Source organism: Chanos chanos, chromosome 7, assembly GCF_902362185.1.
Source record: "Chanos chanos chromosome 7, fChaCha1.1, whole genome shotgun sequence".
Taxonomy (NCBI): Eukaryota; Metazoa; Chordata; class Actinopteri; order Gonorynchiformes; family Chanidae; genus Chanos; species Chanos chanos.
In genome coordinates this window covers 29,627,081-29,640,489 of record NC_044501.1, presented here as the reverse complement: position 1 = coordinate 29,640,489, position 13,409 = coordinate 29,627,081, and the positions used below count along the sequence as shown (strand labels likewise).

The 13,409-nt window shown below is 41.9% G+C and overlaps 2 protein-coding genes across 2 annotated transcripts in view; both read left to right on the top strand.

The window, feature by feature from the left end:
- Positions 1-1,745, top strand: part of plxdc2b (plexin domain containing 2b) — a 73,439-nt gene extending 71,694 nt beyond the window's left edge. Inside the window, exons 13-14 of the mRNA XM_030780708.1 lie at positions 51-211; positions 1,626-1,745. Coding sequence (XP_030636568.1) covers positions 51-211; positions 1,626-1,745 — 281 coding nt within the window. The remainder of the gene's footprint in view (positions 1-50; positions 212-1,625) is intronic.
- A 10,046-nt stretch (positions 1,746-11,791) lies between these two features.
- Positions 11,792-13,345, top strand: LOC115816185 (interferon-induced protein with tetratricopeptide repeats 1-like). Its single transcript, XM_030779154.1, has 2 exons — positions 11,792-11,905; positions 12,044-13,345. The coding sequence occupies exons 1-2, from the start codon at positions 11,792-11,794 to the stop codon at positions 13,343-13,345; spliced, it is 1,416 nt and encodes a 471-aa protein (XP_030635014.1).
- Positions 13,346-13,409: the final 64 nt, after the last annotated feature.

Sequence of the window (13,409 nt, the reverse complement as noted above, 5' to 3'; positions counted from 1 at the left end):
GCTGTATTGATGATGTGTATTGTGTATGCCTCTGTACCTGTGTGTTGCAGCGGCAGCGGCAGAGAGCACTCAGGAGAAAAACACACACTCCATACACACAGGTCTGATCCTGGGCATGCTACTGCTCATGCTCATCATGGTGACCGTCGTCCTGGTAACCGTCTACATCTACCACCACCCCAGCTCTGCAGCCGGCATCTTCTTCATCGAGGTGAGAGAGCGTGTGCCTGTGCCTCTGTTTGTGTGTGTGTCTGTGTGTCCCTGTGTGTGTATGTGCGCATGTGTGTGTGTGTGTGTGCCTGTGTGTGTGTATATGCGCGCGCGTGTGTGTGTGTATATGCGCGTGTGTGTGTGCGTGTGTGTGCATGTGTGTGTGTGTGTGTGCATGGAGTGAACCATTAGCTTCTCAGAGTGATTATTTTTGCTGGTTGTGGATTAGTTTGAAGAGGTCCTCTCTTATTCAGCAATAAAAGCTGACCTTCATCAGAGCTCCTGACACAGTTCAAAACTCAAGGCTAAAGAGAGAGAGAGGGGGAGAGAGAGAGAGAGAGAAGGAGGGAGGGAGAGAGATAGAGTTTCACACACATCAGACAGAAGAGGAATATGAAAGACAGAGAGAGTCTTGAGTCTTAACACAAACACCAAATTGAAAACCTCAAGGTGAAAGTCTCTTCATCTCTCTCATATTCCTCCCTCAGTTCAAGTGTAATCATTTCTCGCCTGTGTTTATTTGACTCTAATGGTCATCAATCCATATTCATGCTTTCCACGGTGTCAGACTGTGGTCTCTGGTGATAAGCCTAGCTTCTGAGTTCTCTCCCTTTCTCTCTCTCTCTCTTTCTCTCTCCCTCTCTCTCCTTCGCTCTGAGGCCAGCTCTCAGTAGATTGATCTTAGCTGTCTTTGAGAGACAGACGATTGTAATATGCTTTTGATAGTCAAGGTCAATATCACACACGGCGTCTCATTACTCAAACGCCAGAGTTAGCGTAATGCTAGCGCAAACTGACGTGTCTCAGGCAGTCATAACATCTATCAGAGAGACAGACGATCATTTCTCCTTCTCTCACATTTATTCTCCTAATTGATTCTCTTTCAGCCTTGAACCCTCAAAGTCGTTCATTTGAGGGGGAAAAATTACTCTGAGGCTGAGAAAAACACGTTCAGAATGAAGAGAGTCTGTTTTGTTTTCTACGCTGCTTTTTAATTTATACAGACTGCTCCGTTTGAGTTTGTTCTTTTTTTTTTTTTTTTTGTCTGAAACAAACAGGGGAGTTAATTAACCTATAGATATTTAAGCTGTCATGGTAACTGTGTCCTTACAGACTGAAGTTTTTATCAGATTTTATTTCTTCTGAGGGTTGTGTTATGGCCATGTAGACTCTCCTGTAAGAATCAAACCCGTAACCAGAAATGCCCTTGATAACTTTCATAGAGAATGAAGAAGAAGCTTCTGGAAACTTTATGAGTCAAATGGGTGTCTTTTGGAATGCATTCAGTAGGAGCATCAGTGGTAGATTCCTCTCTGTTCCTACTCTTTTCACAGTGTTGTGATTGCCGTTGAGTTGTACGGTGTTGGTTGCCTTCTACGTAACCACTGTCTTTTTTTTTTACTCTGTCGCTATAGAGACGACCAAGCAGGTGGCCAGCCATGAAGTTCCGCCGTGGTTCGGGTCACCCCGCGTACGCAGAGGTCGAGCCAGTGGGCCAGGAGAAGGAGGGCTTCATCGAATCTGAGCAATGCTGAGGTCGTGACATTTGACTTTCCTTACCTTCTACAAAAAAAAAAAGCCTATCTTTCATCCTCCTCGTAATCAACACACACACACATATTACCAGTATCCAGCAGTTAACCTGGTTACCGCATCTTCAAAAACAATAAGACCAATCAAACCGTCGCTAAAGACAACAATCCTTTGACTTGGAATGGAGACTCTGACTACGAAAAGCCACTCAGAATCAAGGTAACAGTAAAACGAAGGAACAAAAAGCCACTGAGAATCAAGGAAACAGTAATAACGGAGGAAGAACAAAGATCATCTCCAGACTCTGTCACTTTACCCCTGAGGAAAGAAAGAGTAAAGAGTTGCAGTGAGAAGACTCTCTAATCACTGATCCCAGATCAGCTAAGAGAGGAACATCTCAAGTCTCTGAGCTGCAGGCGCAGCCTCGGCGCTGGCCCGACCTGCCCCACGAAACATTGACCTTCAGCTGACATTGGAACGGCCTTGACCCTTTGATCTCCAGTTGACCTAGGAGCAACAACCTTGACCATTGACATCCATTCGACAAAGGTGCATCCTTGACCTTTGTTTCCCAGTTGACACAGGAGCAGCCTTGACCTCTCGACCTCTGGTCAACCTCGGAATAGTCTTTGACCAGTCTCTGTAGATGCCATCGGGACAACGCTGACCCCATGGATCCTTGTGCTCCTATGTTTGTGTGTGTGTGTGTGTGTGTGTGGGAACTGAATCACGAGCAGTGTTTTTTTTCCCCACAGAATGAACATGAGAAATATCTCCACTTTATACAAAGAAAATCACAAAAAATGTACATCATCTTCAGGTTAATGTTAGGAGAACTTATATAGGCCTTTATATATCTTTGAAAGGGGTTTTGGGTGTAAGGGTTTTTTGTTTGTTTTTGTTTATGTGGGGTATTTTTTTTATATTGTTTGATTTGTGATTCTCTTTCTTTGTTTGAGTGTTTTTTGGGGTTTTTTCAGCTCGTGTTAGCACAGATTGTGAGGAGGGTTAATGCAGTTATATGAATCATTACCGATAAATCACTTTCTCTCTTTCTCTCTCTATCTCTCTCTTTCTCTGCAGCCTCATAACAAAGCTCTCTATACTATCAAACCTTTTCTTTTACTAGAGTTCACTCAAACTTATTTTACTCTGTTTTGCACAAGTGTTTTGATGCACATATATTGTCTGTTTTTTTTAAAGTTGTGGTACTAATGCAAAATTACAAGACAGGCGCTTATGAGGTGTGTGTGTGTGTGTGCGTTAGTGCGTGTGCATGTGTGTGCGCGCGCGTGTTTGTGTGAAAGTGTCTGTGTCTGTCTGTGTGTGTGTGTCTGTGTGGTCGTTTTCCTGTTGTTGAACAGGTTTTGGGCTGGTTTATAGGTTTTTGACATGCATTTTGATTTTTCAGGTTCATGATTTGGTATACTCTGGGTTAATACTGAAACCTTAGATTGAATCATTTTCTTTGTGCAGGCTCAGTTTGGCTTTGAATTGTTCATTTAAAGTGTAAGGAGGGGGATTTGCTTTGATACAATAGTCAGCGTAAGCATAGCGTACAGACTTACTACTTGACTGTCCATGTTACTGTCTCAAATCTCACATATGTTTTATATTTCTCCATTGTTTTGTTTTGTTTTGTTTTCCGTTTTTTGGCATTCTAACGCATTCTTGACGGAAAGAATGAGATTTTGGGTTAGGGTTTTCCCAACCTGTCACTACTAATGGATCATGCTAGAATCAAAAGTCCAAATACGCTTTTGGTCTATAAGTGACATTCACAGATCATAGGGTTCAAAGTCTTAGAAGACTTCAACGTGTCTGATCAAACAAATCGCCGATGGGTTACTAAAGAATTACACATCTCCACAGGATCAGAAAAAAATCATAACCTTCAGAGAGAAAAGAGCATAACTTTGAGTGTTCTGTCATAAGACATAATCAGTGTCATATGGTGGACGAGTCTGATGTCCTATGGTGTAACAAAGGCCTTTGTGACTATATGACAGCATGCACAGCTTTTGTCTGGTCCTGAAACAATAACCTGTTCATTTGCTATATATTGTAAACACTGCTAGATTTGCGTTCTGTTGATGATTTAAATCAATTTTTGATTTAGAACTGCACTACTGTATTTTCTCACATGTATCAAAATAATATGCAGATGTTTTCAGAGTGTAAACAACATTACAGTGGACAGCAGATCGAAATGGCATTATAATTAATTAATTAATTAATTAATTGTAATTACAGTGTGATGGATGAGGTGAATCTGACACTGGCTATCATTGTATTCTGGATTACACAAATTACAGGTGTTGCTAACAGGCCTTCATCCAAGGTTTTCAAGTCCCATATGACTTGAACAGAATTTTCTGTCATTTGGTTTTCAAATTCAGTATGGTTTTTAAATGGTTCTTCTGTCATTTGGCTGATGTCGAAGGTGCAGTGTTGTGCCCCCCTTTCAAGATACAAAGAAAAAAAAAACAAGAAACAAGAGAGTGAGGCAGAAACACATTAAATATTAGCGTACTTAGCCATCTCCTCAGACCTATGTCACTCACACACATACACACATACTCACAGAGAATGAATGATTTACCAAGGCAAAGCAATGACTGACTCACTGATGAAAAATCTGTTTTTGGCAGAAATGTCATTCAACTTTCTAGTCAGGACAGTTTCAGACCTCCTCTGAATACATATAGCCTCACACACACACACACTCACGCACGCATACCTCTGAATGGCCATGAACATCATCTAACCTGTTTTTAAAACCTCTTGGAAATGCGGATTTCATACCCTGAACCGTGAAAAGACAAGAAGAAAAGAGGTAGATGGTGAAAAAGTGGGTTTTCCCATGATCAGGTTTGTTCTGGAAGTCAGGTCATTGTAACCTTGTAGAGAGAGGCTTTTAAAGTGCTTATTCGGTCTTTTACACACACACACACCAACAAAAGGTGTTTTTTTCCACAACCCACCTGAACCTGCACATTTTTACCAAAGCTTTTATTTAAGTGCTGTGGAGACGGATGCTGGTGGAGGTGTGTAAACAAAAGGAAATGGGTTTTTTGTGTTGTGTTTGGCTATCGTGTTATAAGTTCAAGGGTTTTTTTTTTTTCTTTTTTTGGAGGTTTTTTGTGAGGTGCCCGTGGAATGTGTGCCTTGTGTTCGTTTGGAGTGGGGTTTAGCAATGGTCACAGCACATTCTGTGGGAGTTTTATGAAAACCACTTTTTTTTTTTTTTTTTGGCTGTAATCATCCACTTCACTGGACTGGACTGACTGCTTACCTTTAGCTTCATTTGGATTTCGCGTTTGTTGAAGCAAGGACGGCTTTGCTGTGCGTGTGTGTCTGTGTCTATGTCTGTGTCTGTGTGTGTGTGCCTGTGTGTGTGCCTGTGTGTGTGTGTCTGTGCATGTGTGTCTGTGTCTGTGTGTGTGTGTGTGTGTGTGTCTGTCTGTGTCTGTGTGTGTTTGCATGTGTGTCTGTGTGTGGATGTGTGGATGAGTGGATTAGTGCGTGACAGCATTAGGTACACAAACAAACGTTTCATTTGTGAAATAATCAGAATCGAGAAAAAAAAAGGATAAGTGGAAATCAGCCATTGGTTTCACTGCGAGAGCCACTTTGGAAACAGACAGGCTGACTATTAGAGGAAAATTAAAAAAAAAAAATCCTGAATTTTGGATTATAAGAACTTTACACCTTTGCGTGACACGTTCAGAGACGCTGGACTGCACCGTGCTACGACTGTCTGTACCCTATCTTACTACTGTCATTTTGGTTACATTTGAAGTAATAAAGTTGTTTAAACAACAAATACTCTCTTTTTCTCTCTACCTTTAGCTTTGACATCTCTCTCTCTCTCTCTCTCTCTCTCTCTCTCTGTTTTTTATTTTTTTCTTCTCCCCTCTGCCTTTTTCAGGGTGTTGTCATGGTAACACTGCAGTGTGGCCATTAATTTGGTAGTAGAATGAAAGGGGTGTGGTCAAACAAGCTGTCAATCATAAGAATGGAATTGTAATGCACCACGGTGGTGCCCAGGACGCTGGTGAGTCATGAAGAGGTTGAAGAGGTGGTTCAGATAAAAGGAGTCAATTTTTTAAGTCTAAACAGAGTCAAAAGGTGCACAGAAAATTCATTTTCAAGCAGCTTCTTCTCCTCCCACACCAACAGTGCAGTCTTACTTTCTCTCTCTCTCACACACTCTCACTCTCTCTCTCTCTCTCTCTCTCTCTCTCTCTCTCTCTCTCTCTCTCTCTAATTTACAGTCTTACTGTACTCACATACAGAACTGTATTATTTGTCTTCAGTGTTAAAAAAACTAAATCAAAAATGAAAATATTTTGATTGCACCTTGATGTACAAGGCAGGAGGTATTGGAACGATCTCTCTCTCTCTCTCTCTCTATGACGTTTAATCCCATTCCCTCCATCCATCATCTTCTTGCTTACTCTCTCTCCTTTGTTTCTCTCCCCTCTGTATCAGGCTTCTTTAATAAAAGATAAAAGCTGTATGTTCCAGATATGCAGGGGGAGGTCAGGAGATCCGTGAAGAAAAATTGATTTCTGATTCTTTTTACATACACTTTCCTCCTGTGGCAAAGATATTGCACAGATATTGAATTAGTGAAATACGTTACTTCGGAAATTGAAATCAGTGGATTGTCAGAGGAATAGAAAGGCAGAAATATGAGGAGAGACAGGAAAGAAAATATTAAAACCACTTGTTTTAATGTTTCTGAAAGGGCAAAAGCACCACAATCAATAAGACCAGGTGAATGAGGGCGAAAGAGAGAGAACACTTAGTCTAGAAAGGGCAGTTTTGATGTTCTCTATCAGTCCAGTTCTACCAACCAAACAGAGAATCAAATGTGACCTTTTTATGGCCATTTCGCTGGACTGATTTGTGCTTAGCTGTTTTGCGCAGAGCGTTTGGTCATGCATCCATCTGGCGTTGTTCCCCAGCACTAGTTTTTGACTGGTTTGGCATGCAATCTTATTGCTGGGTTTTGATTGGCTGTTTATGTCATTTTGGTTAAGATTCTGGCTTGGGAATAGCCACAAGACCTCCACCGCAGGGCCTTGGCAGCCATTGGGTCATGTGCCCCAGTGCACTGTGGGAAATGTGGTCCTAAATGTGTGTGGTCTTGTGGTCATACGCACTCCTGAACAGAAACTTTTGATTGCCTGAGGTCATTTACTCAGTGAAACGCCTGTGAAAACATGTCAAATGTTCAGACTATAGATAACTATCCAAATCACGGGATAACAATATGCTGGAAGCAGGTTCATTTTGTGTTCGAGTTAATTGTGTAATTAACTCAGTCTCATGCTTAGCATGGTGCATCGCAATGCTGGCCAGGGCCCGAGGCTGATTATTTTTGGCTACTGTAGTTAGGGGAGGAGATCTCAGTGGTTTTAGAAGAGGGGAAATTTCTGGAGTGAGGAGCTTCAGGGATAAAGACTGCTGAACAGGCTTTTGTCTCACGAGGAGCAGTGGTCAGGTGATGCTGACATTGAAGTCTGAAGGGGGGAAAGACATCGTCTGCTGGGTTTAGCCGTGACCAAAAAAGGTATGCTAGGCCAAAAACGATGCCTGTGCGTCATGTTGCCACGCAAGGCAAAACAGACAGGCAAAACACTGAATAAAGTCATGGCACAGAGTTACTCAGGGAGTGAACAGGGAGATTTATCAAGAGCAAAACTTCGAGAATTTCCCAGAGACGGATGTTGTGGTTAGGATTACAGTGCATAAACTCCTCATGGCAAGTACAAGTGCATGTGTGCAAGTCAAGCGGTGCAGAGAGAGCACAGGGAGTGGTGTAATTACAGGTGCTGAAAAGTCATGTGGTCAGTTGAGTCACTCATCACTTTGTTTTCAGAAAGCGAGGCAAACAAGTTACATGAGCGTGTGTACAGGAAACGAAACCCACTGGCACAAATTTGTTTGACACAGTGAAGGGTTCTGATGGTTCTGCTGTGGCACAATTCGCTGTTTTCCCGGTATGGTTTCAGTCTGCTCATCTCCTTTCAGAACAAGATAAATGCCAGTATGTACAGGGCAGGGCCGTCCTTTATGATGTCATAATGACATTGGCGGTTCCGGAACAGGACAGTAAGCGGAATCCAAACATGACAAGTTTGGATTCTCTTTGGCACGGCTGCTCCCTGCTTAACCTGTCTGTTGTTCCTTACTTTTGATTCATCCCTCTATCAGATCTTTGTGTTTGTTTTTATTGTTTGACTTTAAACTTTGAACAAAGCCCTTCTCCTGCAGACAGAAACAGATCTTCTAACATCTCCTGAGTCTCCCACACACAGACTACATTACAGTCAAGGACAGACACATGCGCGCATGCACACGCGTGCCTGCACACACACACACACACACACACACACACACACACACAAATCAAAAAAAGAATTAACCTGGAGTCAAGCCCCTTTCTTTCATACAAATGTACCTAACACACTCACATTAAAAATCCATGATTACACCCATGACTACAAATGAAACCAATGATTAACAAGCACTGTCACACCAAATTAACCACATAGGAATCACAACATATGGAGAGAGAGAGAGAGTGAAAGAGAGAGAGAGAAAGAGAGAGAGAGAGAGGAAGCATGCTTCAGGGGATGCGTGTATCTGCACAGAGCTGGGAAGTCTTTGGGAATGCCAGTGGAAATTCTAACCATCTCCAGATTTCACGGACAATATGGGAAGACTTTTTAAAGGTAACGGCCACCCTGCATTCCCAGATGAGAGTAGGAGTGCTTAATCTGTCGTGAAATCGACTGAAGTACACCACAGGCCCTGTCCACTTGTGGAAAACCAATTAAAAGTTTTTTTCTCTCACACATCTGTCTTCAAACGCTTCACAGTCCACGACTCCCCAATGTACCGTCACATGTGAAGATCAAACACTTGAATCAAAAAGACAGTAATTACAGATTCATGTATTTTCAATCAATAGTATTAAAGCAATGAGTGATGACTAAAATGAAACGTGTGCACGAATGAACGTAAACTGTCCTACTGCCATCTTGTGGTCAAAAGAGAACAAAAACAAAGGGCCAAGACAGCTCTACTTATACATTCATTCAAGAACGTTCAGTTTCTCTTCAGACTTTTCCCCTACATCAGGGGTGTCAAACTCCGGTCCTGGAGGGCCGGGGGCCTGCTGTTTTTCTTGTAGACCAACTAAATAGAATCTCTGATTGGCTGAAGAGTGTCCACACCTGTTTTCAAGGTGAAAATCAACAGGTAACTAAGAGGTGAAAACAAAAATCAGCAGAACCCCGGCCCTACAAGACCGGAGTTTGACACCCCTGCCCTACATCCAAGATATACACTTTGCAACATCCTTGCTATCAGGTGTGGAGGTGCATTGGTCATTTGTGATGTAAACACTACATTAATATTTCACAACCATCAAAAGAATCAAGACTATGCCATTTAAGACTTAAAAGCCATTGCAAGATTGCCTGTGACAGAAGTTCGTTTGAGCAAAGAGGTGTGGAAGAGAAGTGTACACATAAAACATTTATAAACCAAACCTTGCACCTTAGGGCTTCCTCTTGCACTATCATCCTCCTTTTCTGGGAACCTGAAACCTAAGTGACGCAAAACAAAATGCCGCTAGTGCCTCAGTGAAGCCATCTGTCTGGGTACCTGAAAAGACGGAATTTGTGGATAAGTAAGATGCCCTAAAAGAACTTCTTCAGTCTTATACATAAGGGTTCCAAAAGTGTTCTTCTTGAAGGCTCCCACAGAGAACTATTTGCATCTGAAAAACGCTTTTTTGAAAGCAGAGCTCCTCAAGGGTTCTTGGTAAAACAAAAGGTTCAACGGAGAACTCATTTAAAGAGCCATTTTTGGAAGAAATAGCGAGAGAGATCCTACATATATGACATTTTTTCATGCCAGTGAACATTTCCTATTGCACACTGTTTGCCGACATTGTTTAAGATAAGGCTGTCTTAAAACAACACTTTGAGCTCAATTGTAGTAATTATTCAGTGAGCCTAAAACAGTTTGAGAATTCTGAGTTTATTAGAAACATCGTAGTCACACCGTAACACTCTTTTATTTAATGCACAGAAATACAAAAACACACACTTAATCAATTCATTTTTCATTAACACATTTTACCTGTATTCTACCATAAATGATACCTTTATCATCAGAGCAGGTGATGCGGCACAGTAAACGTGTTTGTATTGTCAACACACTGCTGATTGTGTTAATTGTGTGTAGGCACTGTAAATTCTGATAAAGTGGCAATAGCAGAGAGAGAGAAAGGTTGGGTGAGGACCATTAGTATGTTCTTCTTACTTACTGATTTTCCCTCTTACTTTGTAATGTATAATGTAACTGATGATTCCTGTTCATACATTCAGTGTGTTATCACCTGATCCACTGATACCAAGAGTCTGGATTAAAAACCATGAGAGCAATGAGTTTAGATAAATCTCACATCTCAATATTGTACTGTAGCAAGTTCCTAACCATCTTTTTTACCCCAAACCCCCCCCCCCCCCCCCCCCCCGACCATTTCTGTAACGTTTCTATTTCTGGACATTACACAGTCACCAGCTGAGGAGAACCTGTCATGCTCGGCATTATTCTCACACTCTTTCTGCAGGTTCTACACAGCCTCTCCTGTCTGGTTGGGTTATGTTCAGATAGTCTTCCATTCTGATCCATTACTGTTATATTTTTACATGAAATGTTTTCTCAGTTAGACATTGTGTCTTCAACTATGCTAATTGTACAGAACGAGCAAAATATGCAGTGTGTGGGAAGTGATAAGGTTCTGGGCGAAAGCTTGAGAATATAACAGGAATATAAGCAAAATCCCCTGTGTGGATTCTAGGTGGAACCCTTAGAACAGCAAAAGGTTCTTAGCAGAACTCACCAGGGAGTGAATCCCTTAAAACATAAAACAGACCTCTTTTGGGGTTTTAAGTGTATCCCTTTATGCAAGTTCCTAGAGGGATTCCAGGCTTAACCTTTCATGACGGTTGTATCTGAAATCATTAAGGGTTCTTCTATTGGGACAACCCAGAGAGCTCTGGCTGGCTCCAGTCATAACCCTTGTTTTCTAAAAGCGTAGTAAACAGTGTGTTGATTAAAGCAACTTTCACCCCATAGAAGCGTCTAGAAGCGTCTACGAGTATAATTACGAAGAGCTACTGACAAGATCTTAAAACAAGCCTGTGCGACAGTGTCTTTGTTGCACAGGTTTCGGGTTCCCAGAAAAGGTGGCTGCCAGTGTAACAGAAACCCTTCAGGGAGGGGAGTAAGATCGGTTATAAATGAGCGGCATGCAGAAATTGGCAGTTACTCTCTTTGCAAAAAGAATTCACTGGGAGCTGATTGAGCGAGTGGAAAAAAAAAAAACATGACGTGAGTGTTAAACAGAGCTATACGTTATTGCATGTTTGACATGTTATGTGTTAAATGATAAATTATGACCTGTGCGTCCTGTGTTCATTCTGATGGTATTGAGATATAATACTTGGGCTGACCTACAGCTTTTTTACCATCTACATACATTTAGACTCATTTATCCAGTATTTAAAAATATGTGCATGTTTTTACAAGTAAATAAAAGTCTTACGAAAAATGCAAAAGTTTTGCAAAAGTTCTATGGAAATCAAAACTGATAGTTTCACCTGCAAATATTCGTCTGTCGTCATGTTTGCTCACAATTAATGTCCAGATATGTTAAAATTTATATATACATACATATATATATATATATATATATATATATACACATATATATATATATATATGTGTGTGTGTGTGTGTGTGTGTGTGTGTGTGTGTGTGTGTGTATTCATATATAACACAGTTCTTAAATCTAAAACATTAAATACTCAAATGTTACAGATTTAATGCTCATTAAATGTCACATGTTCAAATACACATGTATTTAATTTTCAGAAAATGGGAAAAATATCATCAACATTATGGACATAGAGCCAGCATAGAGAGTTATAAAGTTATGTGAAAATCCAGTCTCTATGATATGGATATTGCATACACAACAGCTGTGAAAAACTCTGCAGTGCCAACTTCACTATTAACAAGCGTGCGGTATGCACTCAGTAAATTGTTGGGAACAATTAAAATTGAGAAGGTGGTGAGTCACATGTGCCCAGAAGACTGTGTTACACATGTCTATGCAAGCCTAACTCTTACAACTACTTCATTCACACACACACACACACACACACATTCCCAGACATCTGACATCTCACTCCATTCCAGGTCTACTCAGGATCTGCTAAGGAGTGAGCTGGAGAAGTTGGAGTGTCATTTTACCTGGTCTCTGGAAAGCACGTCCTCCAAGCTCCAGGCCGTCAAGGAGTTACTAGAATCCTGCAGCCAGATTAATGAGTGTCAGTGGCAGGGACAGCTCTATAACTTCATGGGCTACATCCTTCACTCTCAGGGTTCCTCAGAAGAGGCTTTGACCTATCTGAAGAAAGCAGAGAAGACGATCAGTGATCTGTGTCGTCCAGGTGAACTCGGACCCAAGCTGCTGGTGAACCAGGCTAACTTGGCTTGGGTACACTACCACCTGGGTGAGTTACAAGAGAGCCAGGCTTACCTCCGTAAGGTGGAGAAGATTACAGAGGAGTGCTCCGTCCTGTCCAAGTGCACCCTCCATCCAGAGGTGAACGGGGAGAAGGGTTGGACCTTCGTAAAATTTGATTTGCGACTCAAAAGGGAAGCTATCAAATGCTTCACTGAAGCTCTCAAAGGAGATCCAATGAGGAGGGAGTGGAACAGGGGGTTAGCCACCGCTATGGTCAAAGCTTACCCAAGACCACAAGTGACACCTGCCATAGAAGCCCAGATTTTAGCGCAGGTAAAGCGAGCCAGGGAGCTGGATCCAGATGACCAATACCTGACTGCACTCTATCTCAACAGTTTGAGTGTCGCCGGGCAGGTGACAGACGAGACTAAACTGGAAGGGGAACGTCTTGCAAAGAGACTGACGAAAAATCTCGACGGCCTCAGGGAGGCACTGGCATTTTTCAGGAGCAGCATGTCCCTGGATTTTGCAATCGAGGTGGCAGAGAACGTTCTGGAAAGTTTTCCATCTGAAATTTACGTGAAAAAGCAGCTGGCGATTTGCTACAAATGGAAGGTGTTTATGTTAAAGGAGTCAAACGCTGAGGACCAGGACTGGATCCAAAGAGCGACCGCCCTTCATGAAGAGGTGATCTCCCTGCGCCCACATTACCTACGTGGGAAACTTGCCCTCGCCGATATTCATGCTAGGTCCGGCAACATTGAGCGTGCAGACGAGATGTATGAGGAACTCCTGTATAGGGCAGACGACCTTGAACTGGAAGACAGGCAGCTACTTTACAGTCATTTTAGTACCCATCTCTACTGGATCAAAGCTGCCAGATCCAAATCTATCGATTATCACATGAAGGTAGCAGAGATCCCTCACAGCTCCAGGGTGAGGAAAAACAGCATAAGAATCCTGAGAGACATCATTAGAAAGGGCATGAATGAGAGACATGGCGAAATCGTAGACTTTCTGTATGGTCTTGATGACATATAAAGCACAGCAGTATTTTTCTCACAGTGGCAAATTTTACACTCTTAGCGTTAAAATGAATGTAGCT